The sequence below is a fragment of the Gossypium hirsutum genome, chromosome A09 (assembly GCF_007990345.1).
Source record: "Gossypium hirsutum isolate 1008001.06 chromosome A09, Gossypium_hirsutum_v2.1, whole genome shotgun sequence".
Lineage (NCBI taxonomy): Eukaryota > Viridiplantae > Streptophyta > Magnoliopsida > Malvales > Malvaceae > Gossypium > Gossypium hirsutum.
Window position 1 is genome coordinate 78536754 of NC_053432.1, and position 19490 is coordinate 78556243.

Genomic DNA, 19490 nt, shown 5'->3' on the forward strand with positions numbered 1-19490 from the left:
ACCTATGGAAAGGGAAAGGTTGTGGATGTTTTCATCTCACAAAAGAGAAGCAGAAGCAATAAGAGACTTGGTTTTATTCGCTTCTTTTATATTGATAATGTTGAAAGGGCTACATATCGATAATAATTGTATGAACGATTCTTCTTTGTTAACTTGTTGAAATTAATACCACATCAACAAATTTAACCCAAAGAAATATTTTTTAACTGTGCCAACAATAGGACCAAATTTTAAAATCTAAAAGATAAATAGACTAAATTCTTAAAAATAAAAATATAAAAATTAAATTCTAAATTTGCAAAAAGTGTATAATGAATCATGGTGGACTTAACCAAAATATAAGTACGACAATAGCCTATTTGTCTCTCGTTTTGCCTCGCTCCGTATTTCCTCTTCCTTTTTTCTGTACCAAATATAATTATTAAGAAACCGTTTTAGTTTTACCGCCGGAAAGAGAAAGGTTTCGATAATTTTATAGAGTTACGATTTAGGAAAATCCTGGGAGAGGAGAAAGATGGTATCGTCACCTGTCGTGAACACGTATCCACTGTCCAGCTACACCTTCGGCACCAAAGAGCCGAAGATGGAGAAGGACACGTCCGTTGCCGATCGCCTTGCTCGCATGAAAGTCAAGTAATTTTTTACCACTTTCTCCTTTTTTATTTTCGTTTTTCAATTACATTTTTTGCTGGATTTTTCAAAAACCCTAGATAAACCCCCAATGATCCTTTCCGTTTCCCTGATTGCTAAGCTAATGTTCTATTTTTTTATAATGATGTTTTATTTTTATTTTTTAATTTGCGATTAAGACGCGTTTGTGTTTTGATCTATCACATTTAATCAAAAGGAGATTCGTTTGGAACGGAGGAATTTATGAATCAAAAACGAAATTACTGATAAAAATTAAATTTGAACTGGGGTTTGGGAAAGTTGTCTACTTTTCTTTTTCCCTGTTTGTGGGAAGGGTTTCTCTCTCTCTCTCTCTTAAAGGAAAATGGTGCCTCATTTAAAAAAAAAAACCGCTTCCTATAAAGAAAGTGGAAAAAGAATGCACCTTCATATCGCTCATTTCCAAAATCCCTAAGCAAAACCCAAGCAAATTCAGGCTCTAAACTAAAATGTCCCATTGAAGGAATAGTTATGGTTCGACAAGTTTACTGTTAAGACTGGCATGTTGAAACTTTAGTTTATACAAGCTCAAGTTTGTAATTGCTTCTTTGGATTGTGAATTGCAGTTATATGAAAGAGGGCATGAGAACAAGTGTTGAAGCGATTTTACTGGTATGTTAATGTGCTTCTGGTTTGCCATAATGTCATAATATGCTCTGTTAGAATTTACCTTGTAATGTTTATGATTCATTATCTTTTGTGAAAATTTATGGTAATATTTTTCACTCCTTGATTTCTCCACATGGTAGTCATGCAATCATGTTTTATTGCTTTTATTTTGAATTATTAAAATGATTATCCTCTGTTGCCTATTTTATGTAGATTTGACTAGTTATATTCATTGCACTGAAACTTTTGAAACACTATGCTCTTTGTTGTATTTAACTTTGTCATAACAATAGTTATCTTTATTGTGAGATGATAAATGCATTTTATTGGGGATTGGGTGCTTCATCATTTTAATGAAGTGGAAAAATTAGAATACACCGTAAATTTTGAAGTTATTGTGAGATAGTAACACTAACATTAGAGATTTGGAACTACTGTATTTGGAGATGTCGGCTTTTTAAAGTTGACATGTTCAATATTTGGTTAAATGATTCCATTCAGAAAGAAAAAGATGATTCAAGAGTGTTATAAAGTCTCTTATTCTTACATTTCAAGGCCATTATTTTATTTGTCATTAAGGTTGTATATTAGTCATTTAGCGAAGGAGGAAAAGGTTTGTAATTGTATATCAGCTTTTCGTTTTTATCAATTCTGCTGCTCTGATATTTCAGTTGGTTCATGCTTAAGCATATGCTGTCTCATTTTTTGTCATAGAATGGGAGGTTTTTGCATCTCAGAGATCTATAGCTTGTAAAAGTGTATATGTATGATCACAATAGTCAACCTGGCAGAAATTTTCAACTATGTCTTGCATATGTAAAGAGAAGATTATGCCTCAAGAAAAGAGGAATGACATCCTAATACATAATGTATTCCTTTCTAGAGGCACTAAACATTTGTATGTTTTAAATTGACTATGGTAATATCTATAAAAGAATTAGCATTCCTTTTTGCCATTATGAGTTTGTGTTATACTTTTGCTACATCCTTCTTTACCTGTAACTTAACAATACTATTATCATTCTGTGGCTTAGCAATTAGGGTTCTAAGATGACCATTTTAATGTTTGTTCTTTGATTGCTTATTCTATTTTCTCATGCAGGTCCAAGAACATAATCATCCTCACATTCTTCTTCTGCAAATTGGGAACACATTCTGCAAACTTCCTGGTGGACGCCTGAAGCCTGGAGAAAATGGTATCATCTTATACTATCCTTTTACTTCTGCTACTTTCTGTCACCTTCTCTCCATACATCTTTTCAGCTGTGCTATTTTGGAAACTATATGTTGGTTGTAATACTTATGATCTTTCTTTTGGCTTCAGAGATTGAGGGTCTGAAGAGGAAGCTGACCAGCAAGCTTGGAGCTAATTCACCTGCTCTTGTGCCAGACTGGCAGGTATAGATTTGTAGTATTTATCTCACTAGGGTGAGGAGAGCAGGTTTCCCTTTCTGTGTCCTTTGAACTTTGCAGTGATGTAATATGCAAACAATTTCTTTCAATGCTAAATTCTGTTCCTTGTTACATTATTGTAGATTGGTGAGTCTGTGGCCATCTGGTGGAGGCCCAATTTTGAGACAATGATGTATCCATATTGCCCTCCCCACATTACAAAACCCAAGGTATTAGCAGCTTCATGTTACTTATGAACTATGCTATCTTTTCTCAACTTCCTCTGTCATTAATATTGCAGGAGTGCAAGAAGCTTTTCCTCGTCCACTTGTCTGAGAAAGAGTACTTTGCAGTACCGAAGAATCTGAAACTTCTTGCTGTACCATTGTTTGAGCTCTACGATAATGTGCAGGTTAGGAGTATACCTACTTCCCAATCCATTTTTCAACTTGATTTATAATTTGAGTTTGCACCTCTCTTCTGTTTCTTATTTGAGTTGTAGAAGATTTTAAAAGCTTGGGAAAGCGTAAATGGAGAATGAACTGTGTGTTTGTGGCAAATTACTGTTATCAAATCATATGTTTCTTATCTTATGTCTGCTATATCACGTTATTACCACAAAGTCTTTTTTTAGGTCTCTTTTGCCTTTCCTCTGTATTTCTACTGTTTTAATGAAATGGTAAATAGTAGGTTCGCTGCTTAGATATGCCTTACTGTTTCTTTTTTCTTTAAAGGATAAAATGATTGCTTTATTGCTCTTCTGGTTCTTTGTAACAAACAACATTTAAACGTTGAACAGAGATATGGGCCAGTCATATCAACCATTCCTCAGCAGCTTTCTAGATTCCAGTTCAACATGATCAGTATATGACTTTGGCATGGGATGCCAAGATTGTGAATCTTTCTGCTCGCTTTCTGACAGCTACATCATGAGAGTATCGCTTTGGTTCCAAGAGCTGTTGCCTGTACGCAACGGTATATAATGAGAGACGTGTGTTATTTACTTTTCCTAATTTGCTTGACCGAAAATTTGATGTATGGCAAACTCTAGTACTTTAATTTGGTTACGAACCATTTGGCATTACTAGTCACAGCCCATCATGTCTGCGTCCGTAACCACCCTAGTCTCCCTACTTGGATGGTTTATATTAACGGTTTTATACGCTATCAGACCTGTTAAGATGCCATTGTTTTGAGGTTTAATGTCATGTATCTTGGTCATGGATGTGTGAATGTTTTCATACAGAACTGCTTGGCTTTGCTTCCATAGTAATTAGTTATGTATGTCCTGCAAGCATGATGCTAAATGTGAGCAGAACTTTCATTTTAGGTTTTTCAAAACGCTCTAATCCAAACTTTAAAAAATATATATATTAATTGGACCTGTGGGTGCTAAGTGAAATCATGTGATTGAAATTGTACCCGATTGAGATATAAACCACCTTACTAATATATATATATTTTGAAGTTTCACTAATAAATAGATCATTTACAATTCTGACTAATTACAATATAGAATTCAATCAACATAACGCATAGTGAATGAAAAATTGGACAAAAGCTGGATGAATCAACATAATGTATAGTGAATAAAGAACCGGACATAAACTAGATTACTTTGAAAAGAATTTAACAAAATTCACATGTTGCAATTAAATTTAAATTTGGGCCATCGAGGTCTAAAACATCAGCCTTTATTAATAGTACCAAGGTCTCTTAGCTATTAATTCTTGATTTTGAACAAAAGCTGGCTTATTAATTTACATTTATTAGGCTTTTCCCTGGTTTGCTCTAACCATTATTCGACATGTATTTGCTAAGAAATCCCTCAGAAAAACACCTGCCCTGCTTGTTTTAATAGCGTCTCTCTTTTTTTTAATCACTTTACAAGGCAGTAGTAGTTTACAACATTTCATCTTTCCCATCTCAAATGCTAACGTATTGGGGTTTCCGGGAGGCCTTAACCCAGTAGAGTTTCGAAGGATCTCAGAACTAGTGTCTCAATCTTTATATATGTATATATATACAAGAGGGTTTCCGAGTTCTAAACGTATTGGATCTCATAACACTAGTGTTTCGACTGATATAAAATAACAATCTGAGCTGCCAACATAAAACCAAATTCTGTTTACCTAGAACATGGATTCAGGTGAGTTGCAGTAATTTGTGTCTTAAATGTATGTTTAGTGTTGTATAACTTGTATGATCTTGGTCTTGTGTTTTTACAGATTGGGCAGGGTTATCCAGGGACCTGGTTGATTTGATATTAGCACGACTGGTTTCCGTGTCTGATTATTTGCGATTTGGAGCGGTATGCAAAACGTGGCACAGTGTTGCAATGGACAGAATCAACAACTTCTGCCTCCACAACTTTCAATGCTCCTTCTCCCTACCCATGTCTTCCAATGCTTCTTGTCCCTAGAGATGTCCAAGGTATTTGGAATCTATCGCTCTTCATTTTATTCAATCCGCTGGACAACGTATCAGTTTGCATTACTTTTACTCTTGTAATACCTCCATTCTCGTTTAGGCATTAGGGCTAGGCTCCAATGATTGATCATTGCATTATTACAACGTTGCAGTATTTGAATTTAGCCTAAGAAAAAAGCTTGTATTTTCTGCTAACCCAGAATCAAGCCCTGATGATTACATGGTAATGGCTATACTTGGTGAGTCTGGTAGACTAACGTTTTTTAGACCAATCATAGGCATTACCCAAAGACTTTGAAGATGTGTTTTATGCAGTTGATTGGAGAGGGAATGTCTATTCTTTTAACCTCATTGATGACCCATCTATCCAATGTTATTGCCCCTTACAGTATCAGATTCGACAGACAAACATTATGTTGTAGAGTCAACTACAGAGAACTATTGATGGTTTGAAGGATAATGGAGCAGCATGAAGGATTATGGGTGTCAAGCTCTGGAAACTAAACAACTATTGCAAGGGATAGGAATGGATGAAGATGAAAATCAAGGAGATTGTGCTTTTCAATCATCATTAAATTAGTCAATAAAACCTTCATTTGAAGATTGCATGAACCTAATCGATTGCAGCATTCATGTCACAAACTAGGAGTTGCCTTATAGATAGAGCAACTAAGCTAAAACCATACTGAAAAGCTGGATTGTAAATATTAAAACATAAATAATGTACTTCGATCTATAATCTACATGATTCAAACATTATTGCATCAAACTTGTTACTTACAAATCAATAAGTAATTTGTTCCAAATGGTATAATACTATATCTATATACACACACAGAATAATGAACAATGGCCAATGCTTCACTACATAAAACCAAACCAAAGACATCCTAAAAGCAAATATACAAAAGATCCCATTTCCTAAACCAGAGGAATTTGACCCTCAAAAACAACCAAGGACCTTGTTCGGAGTAGTTCCGGTGGCACGGTACTTGGCAGCTATCTCCTCAGCCTTGAGAAGATCTTCCCCACGCTTGGCTTCAACCATAGCTTTCTTCTCTTCTGCTTCCTTGTGGATTAAGGCTATTTTGTTTTTCATTTTCTCCACATACTCAGCTTTCTGCTTCTCTAGTTTTTCCTGCATAACATTTAAGAGTATTAGCTTTCTTCTCTTCTGCTTCCTTGTGGATTAAGGCTGAACAGTTATATAATTCAGGGTTGGCGGAGGTATTTCAGTGGATTTAAGCACCGAGTGTTGTTTGGGTTGGGGTTAAGGAAAGATTAGGAATGGAATTAGTACCTCAAATCTTTTTCAGCTCAGCTTCCAGAGCAGCTTTCTTGCTGTTTTCCCATGCCTCGATAGAGGAAAGCTTTTTATGAGCTCTGCCCAACATTTTCAATAAACTCAAGAGTTTGAGTAACATAAAAGCCAGAAAATCTAAACCAAAAGCAGTTAAAAAGTATAATTTTGTTGGCACTTGGTATATTATGTTATGCAAAAATTCACACCACCAAGTTTCCTCAATGATTTCAAAGAAAAAAAAACCAAAGTGAAGAACAGTTCATACTTGTTTTCAGCTTTGCTTCTTTCACTCTCTTCCCAAGCTTTGATCAGTGATATTCGCTTCTCTGTCGCAACTCTAGCAAGCACAGTATCTGGATCATAGTAATTACATTTAAACCTTCATAATGAATCAAGTATTAATAAACCTTAAGATACGGAGAAATTACCTCGGTCCACAGTACTCTCCGTGCTCTTTTCCTCAGTCGGTTCCGCGGCCTCTGCCATAAACACCAAAATTAAATTTAAAAGGAAAAAGATAACAACAATAGTAATCCTATCCTAATATTAAACTAAACAAGGAAAAAAACAAAAAAGGTATATACTTTGGAGTGCGGCGGACTCAGCAGGTTTTTCTTCAGAGGGAGGAGGCGGGATTACGGATTTTTCCTCCGCAACGTCTTTGGGGGCTTCGGGAGGTGGTTGCTCCGAGGGGGTTACGGTTTCAACCTTCTTGGGTTCTTCCTCTGCCATGCGTTATTTGCTGACAAGAATCCTCAACTGATGGACAACAAAGCGAGGTGAAAGAGAAGACAAGAAAGATTAAAAGAGAAGGGAAAGGATGTTATATTTGCTGGTTTGATTGACAGAGCTGATCTGCAATGGTAGGTACAAGTGGTTTATAGTGCGTTGGCTGAGAGTGACTCAGTCGGGCAAAAGCTTTGAGTGAGAACTTGATATTCAACCTGCCTAACCTTTTCTAAACACCCAAGTTATCATCAACAAATACAATTAAAAAACGAAAATCTTTTTGATTTCTGTGGTTTTGTCTGTTCATTTGAATGAATAAATGATTGAAAGGTTAAATTTTTTTGACAATCCTTTCGTTGTTGGGTTTATTTTTCAAAGATGGGTGGGGTTAAAAGCTCGTGACTTGAGCCGTAAGTTTTGAATTAGTGCAGAATGAACCAACATCATGCCAATAAGAGTGCAAATTCTCATCCTGATTTAAGGTGCAGTGGGAAGTGTCATAATCAATCGATTGGAGCTAAAATAATTGAATTCAAAGGAGATTAGGTTCAATCATGCAATCATCATTTGCTAATACTTTATTATTTTTATGGAGCAAAGCATGGATGAGAGATCTCTCTCTTTCCCTCTTGTTTGAAATAAGTTAGGATTAGGCGTAATACAGGGGTTAGGTAAAACTCTATGGCCACCTTTGGTTAAGTCTAATGGAATAGGGTTGTAATGGAATAGAACTGTAATGGAATAGAGTTGTAATAGAAGAGAACTGTAATAGTAATTCAATTGTTTGGTTGAATGGAATGGAATAGAACTGGAATAATATTTTTGTGTTTGGTTGAATAGAATAAAGTTGTAATAGCATAAGAAAATAAGCTGAAATGACCAGAGTACTTTTAGCAGAAATTTTGTTAAAAGGATGATTATTGTTATTAAATTTAATAGGATTATTATTAGATATAATTTAATAAAAATAATAATACATAATTTAACCCTATTTTAATAAATTTATTATTAATTATAATTTAACAATAATAATATATAATTTAATAATATTCTTAATATAGCAATTATTAAAATATAAATTAATAAAAATAATATATAATATTACAAAAAATAATATACAACCTACTCTATTATTTTTAAAATATAATGCATATTTAATGTGTTAGAATATTATTAGCAAAACAAATAATTTAGCATATATATCATAATCTCTGTGTTACTTGAAGAATAATTTAAAAGAATAATTTCAAGAATATATTGTCTCAAATATTTTTACTCATAGAAAGATATTGATATACAGCAAAAGAACTAATGAAATTGTTATATTGTGTATATATATTTTTAACATATTTTCGTTAATTTATTTATGTTGCTAGACGTGTATAATATAAAAATTTCATGTAAAAGTAAAAATGAACAATATAGATTTAAATTTGTAATCACAAACTCTCATGCAACTTCATTTTTACATGTGCCAAACTTCACAAAGAGCATTGATTGAAAGTATCTATTCAGAAAGAATAGCATTAAGGTTCCTTTAAAATATTGACCGAGAGTATTCTATAGAATCAAATATGATAATACAAGACTATTTTAATCTAATATATATTAATAGAAAATTATTAAACATATAAAGCTTCCCTGCATCAATGACTGAATGTATTTTAGAAGCTGGAAAATACAAAGCAAGAATACCAATAGACTGAATATACTTGAATAACATGCAACCATTGGCTCCTCTTCTTGAAAATTTGTAAAGCTTTTGCAGTTGCAATCAATGGAAACTCAGTATCCTAAGCTACCCATTTGTTAAATCCAATAAATTAGTTACAGCAATTGGAAAAGGACCAACGATGGCTACTGCATACACTTCCCTGTAAAAGAAAATAGTAATAATAACAACTCAAGGTCAGGGTCAATACAAGCCAACATAATAACATACAATAGTGAATCAAGGCAGAAAAGTAGTCACTTGAATATCTTTCAAGTAGCCTCTAAAATGAGATAAGATACAAATCAAAAAAAAAGAAAGAAAAGAAAAAAAAAGAAAAGAACATATATAATGAGAAACCAAAAAGTGTTTGAATTCAATCATGGCAGAACAGTATTCACCTTGGCATCTTTCCCCCAATCCGTAATGTAAGATATAACATAAATGTGAATGAAACATAGAATGTTGAATCAATGGTGAAATACATCTGCATTGTTCATTAGATAAACAAAGGCATTAGAATTCAATCATGGCAGAGCGGTATTCATTTCGGCATCTTCCCCCCAAACCGTAACATAAGATATAGATACAAGTTGGCTAAAAGAGTGTCCAAATAGTAAAAGATGCGAGACAAGTTAAGTACGGCCATTGCAAACCAATCTGTTACTGCATCAACAGAGAGCTCTCCCTCAAACCCATACAATAGTGTCAATTTAATATATCAGCAGTACAGAAAAAAAATTGTAACAAGTACAGAAGACATTTAATTACAGTAATTGGAGATATAGAAAAATGTATAATGTAAACATAAAAACAAAGATATTGCTTTTCACTATATAAAAAAACCAGTGCTTCATGTATTTTACTTATCCTTTATTAGTATTTATCATTTTTCTCTTTTGAATTCAAACCTCAAATGTATCTTACCAGATAAGACAGTCTGAAGTTTTACAACCACTGAAGGAAGACTTATATACATTATTATTAAGTTAAACTGAAGGTAGAAGTGCTTGGTCATGCTGAAGTTAAAGTTTCAAAAGGATAAATGAAAAAACAGCAGTTTCCAGTTGTGAGTGGTATAGCATCTACTTGGGGGGAGAAGAAAGTATGCCGAAGAGAACTTAGCTAGTTCATACAGAAAGAAACATAAATTGCTTCCATTTAGAGAATACAATCTGAATTCCTCCATCATTTGGCTGCTTCATGGCACCAACATTTCGCTCAATAATTGGCATAATTGGAAGCACAATAGTGGGGATTATATCATCTTCATCACAAAACCATGACTTTGTCATTCCAGATTGCTAGGTATAAGGCATACACACTGCTGATATTAATGCAACTGACAACTTTAATATAAATAAGTTCAGTCTTCATCGAAGAAAATCAAGCGAAGTTATGTTTTAGCAGGTTATAAGAGTACCACTAACCATTCCTGAAGAAGAACCGGCCCACTGGTTTTCTCTCAGAAAGGTAGGCCGGAACTTGAACCTCACCATGTCATAGATAACTAAGAACTGTCACATCTACATTGTAATGAGCAAATAAATATTCTTACTAGATCCCAAACTTTCAGCAAAAGAGCATACCAATTCTTTTCCACAAATTAACAAATTGAGCAGATTGACTGCTGCCAGATGAATACACCTAAATGTAAATATCATTAGAATTTATTATGATTTAGTAAATCATCATGGGGGGGTTGAACCGCAGATAATCCATGATAAAATTGCATAAGCACTAACTGGTAATAATAAATCTAAAATCCATAACCAAAAGCAAACAGAACATGCATATTCACCAGTGTAAAGGCTCCACAAGAATTCAAGCTAAATGAGTAGTGTGTTAATTCACAACTGTAAAATCTACTGCATATCTGCTCATATAATTCACAACTGATACAAGACTTGAGTTTAGAAATTCAATTGAGAGAACTTTACTCATTCAAATTGCACCTCTACATGCCTGTATTTCCTCATGAGTCGAATAATAGATGAGGTGAATTTGGCAAATACCTGGCATTCCTTGTGTGGCTTGGCTTTTGAAATAACCCTAAAAATAATAATTTTCTTAAGATTTGGGCATCGTTTTAGCAGCTCCTCTATCCTCCTCCCTTTTCCTTCTCCTAAAAAATACGAAAAGGTATACATATACAAACAAATATCCGGTAGGGGAAAATATGTGCAGAATCGATTAGCTTCAGGTACTGTACCTGAAGGAGAATCAAATTGGATGACTTGATTCAATTTGTCTATGATTTTAGCCAAATCTTTGAGAGGAGGAGTTGACTCGAATAATAAATCGATCTCCTCGTGAACAGTTGCAGAATCCATTTCAATTCCCCTTGGACAAATCATCAGAAACAAAAAAAAATCAATCAAAATGCAAAACAAACCCTAGTTGAATTGAACTTACAACAAAATCCAGTTGATTTGGCCTTCAAGTTGATCTGCTTCCTTTTAGATTGATTTGAGCTTGAGATTGTCGAATGACCAAAAGAAAACAAAAGTTGAAACCGTTAGAGAAAATTTAATCTAAGAAAGGGTATTTTTGGAGGAGAAAAAAAGGGTCATTCGATGGGGAGGTTGGAATAGCCATTCGGCACCTCCTCCTTGGAACGGCTATTCGGCGATTTTTAGAATGAACCTGTAATCTCCATTCGACGTTTTGAGCATTCAGCCAACCAAACGGCTGTTTTCCTTTAAAGTTTTGAACCGTGTCGTAATGGAATAGCAATTCCATTGAACCAAACATAGTGTATATTCCTTAGATTTGATGGTTTGAAGGATGGTTTTGCTTTAAATGACAAAGCATTAACATTTATTAATATATGATTTAGGTCTAAGAACCCCCACCCAGTGATGCCAACTTTAGGTTTACCTCGATGTCCTTTGATTTCCCTTGCTGTCTTAATGTGCACTTACGGTGATTTATTTTAGAGGAATCGTTTCTACATTCATGACCTTTTTTTCTTTTAGCTATTTCATATTTATATATTCTTTCCATTTTCGCTTTTACTGTCATAATCGTTAAACTATTAAAAGGAATCAAATTAATTTTTCTTAATAAAAAAACGGACTAAAACATTAACATTTTTAACATGACAACTTGTATAGATTCATGTATATTTTATACTCTCTTTTTTTCTTTTAAAAAAAAGTATAGTTTTATAATTTTTCTGATTATTTTTATAAATTTTAAATTATTTATTTGCGTAGTATATAAAGTACATGTAAATTGACATGTCAACATCATTAAAAAATTAATATTTTAGTTAGTATTTTCATTTAAAAAATGATCAGATTAATAAAATATATAAATATTAAAAATTAAATTTATTTAAAAAATACTAAATTAAAAAAAATATATATATAAAGGTGGAGATTGAAATTTTTTTAATTAGATTTAATAACTAATTATCTAGTTAGCTCACATTTAATTTTTGCATTGTGGTAGGTAAGCCTTGCCCTCTCGTAGCAGTGGCCTGAGTTTAATTTGTTAAATGCCCATAGAGGTATTAATTAAAATGGGGTATATTTTGAAGAAAAAATAAATTATATTTTTGGTGAAAAAGTGAATATAAAAAGTAGTTTTAATAAAGATAGCTTAGAATGAAACTCATAGGATCACAAACTAAAAATTTAAATTACCACCCATTGCTGCTTGTTACTTTCTTCTTCAATGTAAGTTTGGTGAGTTAAAACAGAAATATAAAAATTAAGATTCAAAATTAAGGTTTATAATGGGCCAACATTCATATGATTACATTTCGTGATTGAGACGAACTTTTAGTGAGCCTAAGTATTCAACGTATGAGAATCTTAACCCGCAATGCATAAATCTTTTCTAAAATGCAGGCTCCTCGATACAAGGAATGCCGCCAATCCCTCAACCAATAATCCCCTAAGGTGAATAAACAATTTGTAGTAGTCCCATTGCTATAAAAAGCATGTCTTCACGAAATAAAATATACATCTTCCACAAAATGACATAAGAATGAGATATATTTTCTAATTATTATTATTATTATTATTATTTGGTTGGAAAGGGAATATCTGAGAATAAAATGATTCAGAAAATCTATTTTTTTATATGCCTTTTTGGTTTTTATAGAAATGGAAAATGATATAATAAACCATATAAAATATCTTGATTTAAGATTCTTATCCTATCCAAAACAAATTTATTAGCTTCTGGTTTGATTTCAATCAAATCATTATTCTAAATGAATTTATATCTTTATAATGAATAGTTGTGCTAATCATATGATAAATTTTGCTTAAGAAATGTTGGTCGGCGTGCTCCTAAAAGTTGAAAGGTGTGTCTAGATGGAAGTGTGTTTACTTCTGGTAAGGTTAAAAATAGTAGTGGCGTGAGATTAGTTACCGTAATTTTAAGATAAAAGATTCCATCACACTACAATCATCGCCCATCCAAAAGGGGGCCTAACTTCGTTTTTTTAGGCGGGCATGAGTAGTCATGAGACCGTGTGAATTTAGCTTATAATATTCTATCATTTTGTACAAAAAAAAATCAATACACAAGCTAGATTGTGTTCACATGAAAGTTGATACCACCAGATGATGTAGTCTAAAATCGGAAATATATTTTTATTTGACTATAAATTACATATTAGAACTTATTTGTTGCAATGTTTAAGAAATTTTATTATCTCTCAAGCACAATAAAACTTTCATTATTATTAGATTATAATATATCTATGATACAAGTGAAAAATAAAATTATGTAATAAATATATTTATATAAAAAAAATAAATAAGGCTTTTTTTTAGCACAAAGCACAAAGCACATAGAATAATTTATAGCAATGTGAAATTAATAGACTTTTGAAGTCACTTTATCCCAACGAGAGGTTTCTCACGTCAAGTGGTCTAAATCTGAATGTTGTCATCCAATGTTGATTTCCTAGAGGAGGAATTTGATATCATCAAGTGTCGAATGAAGTTTCTATCCAAAATTGAAATGTCCTATCATAATATTCCTCCATTTCTTGCTTACATTAAGAAACCTGCAATGATTAACACCGAAGGGTCTAAGGAGTAGGAGAGCAGTTCTTAGGGTGAGAATTCGCACAAGGGCTTTGTTATTAATTCTAAAGCTATGAACTGTCGTCAGTTGAAAACCGTTAGACTCCTAGGCCATGGCAGCTCCTCCAATTACGTTTTTCTATTTGTTCTGGATGACGCATAATGAGAAAAGCCATTGTGTGGTAGTGGAAGGGATCGCTTGAGTTGAAGGTAATATTCTTTTATTTTGAATAGATGTACTACTGCTTGAGAACGAGCTAAGGATTGGTTAAGTCATCGCAGAGATAATTTTGATTGTCACCATAGGTGATGGGTTGGAGTTCTTAAAAATAAGATTATTTTTTGTTCCCCAAATGGTCCAAAGGGTGTTTTCCATTGCTGTGTAAAATTTCCTTGAGGATTCTGCTAATATATCATTTACTTGTAGCCAATTCAGAATCCATCAAGAGATGGGAATGCCATTAAAGGAGTTCGTTTGGATGGCCAAGGGGGATCCAAACCAAACGACTCTTGCAAAGAGGCAAAAGTGGAAGAGATGATCCATAGTTTCCATGTCAGCTTTGCAAAGAGAGCAAGTAGGATCATTAATCAAGAATCTTTTGTTAAGAATGTTTTTTGTAGGAAGGTTGTTCTTGCAAATTTTTCACACGAAAATGATGATCTTAAAAGGGGATTTTTTAAAACGCCAGAGATTTTTCCATGCAAATTGATGTTCACTTTCAGGAGTAGCACCGTAGTGTTCCTTGTAAATTTGAGAATAATGGCTTTTGACTAAAAAGAGGCTTTTGAAGTCATTTTTCCAAACGATTTTGTCTTGCCCACCTTGGATAGAAGAAGTTCTAGTGATTAGATCAACAACTTTATTAGGGTCGGGAAGTTGTAAAGCTTTAGATTGATCGACACTGAATTTGCAGGGGTTAATAAAGCAGTTTGCCTGTGGGTCAGATTCTTGGTGCGCAACTATGTTAATCAGCGGTTTGAATGGGTTTGCTAAGATCTAACTATTTTGACCACTCTATAGTTGAATATATTTACCCTTGTTACAAATGTCCTTACTGGTGAGAATGCTTTTCCACACGTAGGAATCAGATGGTTTAGGTTTCACTAGTTCAAAAGGGTATTTGCTACAATATTTTGCAGTGAGGACTCTGGTTAGAAGGCAATGCTTGTCAGTAAGGATACACCAAGCAACTTTTTCTAAGAGTGCTTCATTGAAGAGATTCTTTTTACAAATGGAAGCACATAGAGTGTCCTAATTACAAGTATGAAGTTTTCTCTCTCCCGTGTCATGGCCCCACCAAAAAGAACTAATTCTTTTGTCCATATCATCACAAATAGAAAGGGGCGATTTAAACACGGAGTGAGGATAAAGAGGGATATAGGATAGAATGGATTTGATTAAAGTCATTCTTCCACCGAATCAGAGGAATTTAGATTTCCAAAAGGCAAGTTTCGAGTTGAGTTTTTCAAGTAGGTTGCCAAAGAATTGCCTTTTCTTGAGGATTTTCCCTATTTTTAGACCCAAATATTTTCTTGGACTGTCCACTTTTTTAGCATTCAGAATGTCGCGGAACCATTTTCTTGCATGGACTTTTGTGGTGGGCCTGAGAAAAAGTTTTGACTTCTCAAAGTTTATTTGTAATCCAGAAAGAGAGCAAAAATTTATAAGAAAAGATTTTAGCTTTTTACGTGAATGCACATTGACATCGAAGAAAATGCAACAATCATCAGCAAAAAGGAGATGATTTATGGGAGGAGCATTTCTAGAGATTTCGATATGTCTGATATATCCATCAGTTTCAGCTTCTTTGAGGAGATGATAGAGGAAATTCATGCACATGACAAATAAATAAGGAGAAAGGGGTTCACCTTGTCGCTGACCTCTATTGGGTGAGAAGCTTTTGGAAGGTGAACCATTAACTAGCACTTGATAATACACAGTGGAAATACATTGTCTTAGTATATTAATCCAGTGCTGATTAAAACCAATTGCTTCCAAAACCGTGAGGAGGAAATCCCAAGTAATTTTTTCAAAAGCTTTACTCATATCGATTTCGAAAGCAGCAAGGGAGGCTCTACCCTCAGTTTTCCTTTTGATTGTGTGGAGCAATTCAGAAGCCAAGATAATATTATTAGTGATGATTCGTGTAATGACCCAAAATTCACGGGCATCAAAAAAATATAATATCGGGCCTCCGTCTTAGTAAACCGAGTTCGTAAATAATTATTAGGAATATTTGTGAGTCTAGTAGTGTGTTTAATTAGGCTTTAATTAAGTGAAATTAGCTCAATTTAGAGAAAATAGTAAAAAGGACTAAATTAAATAAGAGGTAAAAGTTAAATTATAGGTTAATAAAAAATAAAAAGGATTAAAATGGAAATTAAGCCATTAATAAGAAATGAGGCGGCACATATGTAATAAAAATCTATGATTTTTAAATTATATAATTAATTATTTAGATATAAATTATGTTAAATTAATTTAAAACAATTATATTATAAGATTTTTATATGATAAATAAAATATGATTTTGACAAATGGACGGTGATAAAAATATACAAATGTAATAATAATAATATGTGTACAATTGTAACATATTTATTTAATTACTTTTTATTAAAGTAAATAGATATTTATTATTATTTATAATTATTTAAATAGATATTTATTATAATTATATGATATTATAATATTTTTATATGACAAATAAATAAAATGGTGACAAGTGTAAGGTGATGATGAATCTAAGTGTACTAAATAAAATATATACATTTTTAATTTATATATGTATTTACTTAATATCAAAGTAAATAGATATTTATTATTTTTAAAGATAGTTATTAATTAAATAATTATTTATAAGATTTTTATGAAATAATTAGATAAAATCATTACAAATGTATGGTATTGATCATGTATAAATGTAGAAAAGTAAATGAAATAATTATTTATAAGATTTTGGAATTTTTTAGGTTTTTGAACATAATTTATGTTGAACAAAATAATGAATTAGGGATTTAATTAAATGAATTTTAAGTTAGAATTGATTAAAGGATTAAATTGTAAATTAGGCTATAAGTTTTGTGTTGTAGGGATTAAATTGAAAGAAGTTTTAAATTAGGATCTTATTATGAACATTAGATAGTTAAGTAGAATATGGAAGGAAATTGAATAGAAATAAAGTATAAATTGAGTTAGAAAAGTAAATGAGTTAATTAGGATTAAATTGGAATTAGGATATAAATTGGATAGAAATTCAATTATTATTGTAAAATTAGTGCTGTAATTAATAGTATAATTATTTAATTTTCGTAGCTAATAAAGAATTCGAGGTATCGACACAAAAAGGGAAGGAGAAAGGTCGTCGAGGAGTAACTACAAAATTCGGGTTTGTATTACTATAATTCAAGTTATTTATTATTAAGTATTAATTTTAAATTTATTTATTTTATAAAAGTAAATATTGAGGTAAGTAATTTTATTGAATTGAATTTAGAAAATTGAATTGAATGAGAAATACATGTTAGTATTACTATAATTCGAATTTAATTATTATTAATTGTTGAATTTTAAGTTAATATGCATGGTAAGTATTAGTATTGAATTTTATGAAATTAAATTGAATTCTGGTTATATGTGAATAATTGAAATGCATATTGAATTGGGAAAGTGTATTGAATTATGATTATGTGAATTGAAAATTGATTAAAAAGTGGAAAATGATTGAATTGAAAATATGAGAAATTGCGACTAAATTGAATTGAGATTTATATGTGATCTGGAAACCCTATTAACTAGTCGGGCTGAGTCGGATATAGTTGGCATGCTATAGGATTGGAAGTGTTCAGGGATACTTCGACCTCAAGTCGATGAGACACTGGGTGTCACTATTTTACTTCGGATAGATTCGATGAGGTACTAGGTACCACTTTACTTCGGCTAGGCCGATGAGACACTGGGTGTCAACTTTGCTTCGAACTATCCGATGAGGCACTGGATGTCAAACTGGTGTGTTTGGTTGGATCCGTGTATCCGCCAAAGTCCGAGTCTGTTAATAGGGGTAATTAAAAGAAAAGTTAAGTTGAATAAAAGAAATTGGTTGAACCATTGAAAGAAATGTGAAAATGGAACATGAATTGAAAATGTGATTTGAATGTGAGTATGAGAATGGAAAGCATGAACCAATGGTTCATGAATTAGATAATGGCTCAACATGAATGTATATGATTTCAATTGACGAATAGCTAAATTAAATTGTATGAATATATTGAGAAGGGCAAATTTATGTTTGAATTGGTTTAGTAAATATTAAAATTATATGATTTAATTTATATGATTATGTTTATAATTTGAATTATAGTAATACCACTAAGTATAAAATACTCAACGTACGGTTGTTTCCGTGCGCAAGTTAATAGGTATTCAAAGTCTCGGTTCAGCATCTAGGCAATCCCAACTCCAGCGCAAAACTCGGTGATGTATTCTTCTTTTAGCAAAAGTGGCATGTACATAGGTGTTAATTTGGTCACTTTAAAATGCTATATAATTTTTTTGTAAAGAATGGTATTTGGTATTTTGGTGTTTAAACTAATGAAATGGTATGAAAATTTACATGATGTGCATGGTAGAATTGGTGCTAAATTTAGAATGGATGAATGAAATTCTAATTTAATTTTTGATGGTAACATAAATGTTCATAGAGTAAATTATCAAATTATTGTCATAGGTATGATTTTAATACGATTAAACATGAAATTGCATTGGTTGAAATATTGGTTTTGGATTGCTTCTGGTTTGAAATTGCAGGAAAGGTTAGTATTTATAAAAGGGATTATATTGAGGTTTTTTTCTTTTAAAAAAGAGTCAATTAGCAAAAGTTTTATATGAATTTAATATTATATTATAATATATTCGATAATTATTTGAAAATTAATCGTAAATTATCTGATTGTCCGGTAATGCCTCATAACCCTGTTTCGACGACAGTTTAGGGTTAGCGGGTGTTACAATTCGCCCAGGAATGAAAGCATTTTGGTAAGGTGAGATGAGCGATGGAACTGCCTTTTTGAGTTGGTTAACAACAACTTTTTAAATGATCTTGTAAGCCACATTATAGAGTCTGACTGGGCAGCAAACAGAGGGTTTAAATTCAGAAATACCTTTCGGAATGAGAGTTATAAGGGTTTTGTTGAGTTCCTTTTGAGAAAAAAAAAAGATGATGGTTAAAAAAAAGATGATGGTTGTGATATCTTCACCAATTATATTCCAATACCATTGATAAAAAAAAAAAGTCTTGCCATTAATGCTAGGGGCTTTAAGTGCTCCAATTTGAAAAACAACTTTTTTTTAGCTTAAAAGCAACAAAGGATTTAAAGAATGAGGTTAAGTCATTCTGAGAGAGATAGAAGTTATTGAGAAAAGAGATGGTTGAGTCTCTATTGAAAGGGGTAAAGCCCCAAAGAGGTTAACAAAGAAATTTATGAAAACATGCTTGATAGCTAGAGGGTTATCAACCTAGCATTTAGAAATGGGATCAAAGATTCCATAGATTCTATTGGCAGCTCTTCTCTTCGTGGTGGTGAGATGGAAAATTTTAGT

At 32.4% G+C, this 19490-nt stretch overlaps 3 protein-coding genes across 9 annotated transcripts; 1 reads left to right on the forward strand and 2 right to left on the reverse strand.

The window, feature by feature from the left end:
• The first annotated feature begins 273 nt into the window (after nucleotides 1-273).
• Nucleotides 274-3891, forward strand: LOC107930261 (pre-mRNA cleavage factor Im 25 kDa subunit 2). Its single transcript, XM_016861866.2, has 7 exons — nucleotides 274-633; nucleotides 1236-1281; nucleotides 2381-2474; nucleotides 2603-2676; nucleotides 2814-2900; nucleotides 2972-3082; nucleotides 3470-3891. The coding sequence occupies exons 1-7, from the start codon at nucleotides 515-517 to the stop codon at nucleotides 3539-3541; spliced, it is 603 nt and encodes a 200-aa protein (XP_016717355.2). The 5' UTR covers nucleotides 274-514; the 3' UTR covers nucleotides 3542-3891.
• A 1943-nt stretch (nucleotides 3892-5834) lies between these two features.
• On the reverse strand, nucleotides 5835-7611 carry LOC107930262 (remorin). The gene is made up of 5 exons (XM_016861867.2): nucleotides 6988-7611; nucleotides 6832-6882; nucleotides 6669-6756; nucleotides 6405-6483; nucleotides 5835-6241 (listed from the first exon to the last, which is right to left on the reverse strand). The coding sequence occupies exons 1-5, from the start codon at nucleotides 7133-7135 to the stop codon at nucleotides 6044-6046; spliced, it is 564 nt and encodes a 187-aa protein (XP_016717356.1). The 5' UTR covers nucleotides 7136-7611; the 3' UTR covers nucleotides 5835-6043.
• Nucleotides 7612-8707: 1096 nt separating this feature from the next.
• On the reverse strand, nucleotides 8708-11798 carry LOC107930253 (uncharacterized). 7 transcript variants are annotated; one of them, XR_005901317.1, is made up of 5 exons: nucleotides 11259-11739; nucleotides 11056-11186; nucleotides 10859-10968; nucleotides 9245-10110; nucleotides 8708-9006 (listed from the first exon to the last, which is right to left on the reverse strand). XR_005901317.1 is itself a non-coding variant. In XM_041076968.1 (5 exons), the coding sequence occupies exons 2-5, from the start codon at nucleotides 11174-11176 to the stop codon at nucleotides 8931-8933; spliced, it is 393 nt and encodes a 130-aa protein (XP_040932902.1). In that variant the 5' UTR covers nucleotides 11177-11186; nucleotides 11259-11726; the 3' UTR covers nucleotides 8708-8930. The 7 variants fall into 7 exon arrangements, 2 of the variants coding, with proteins under 2 accessions (XP_040932902.1, XP_016717337.2); XM_041076968.1 differs by having other exon boundaries at nucleotides 9245-9330; nucleotides 11259-11726; XR_005901314.1 differs by having other exon boundaries at nucleotides 9245-9330; nucleotides 10274-10968; nucleotides 11056-11747.
• Nucleotides 11799-19490: the final 7692 nt, after the last annotated feature.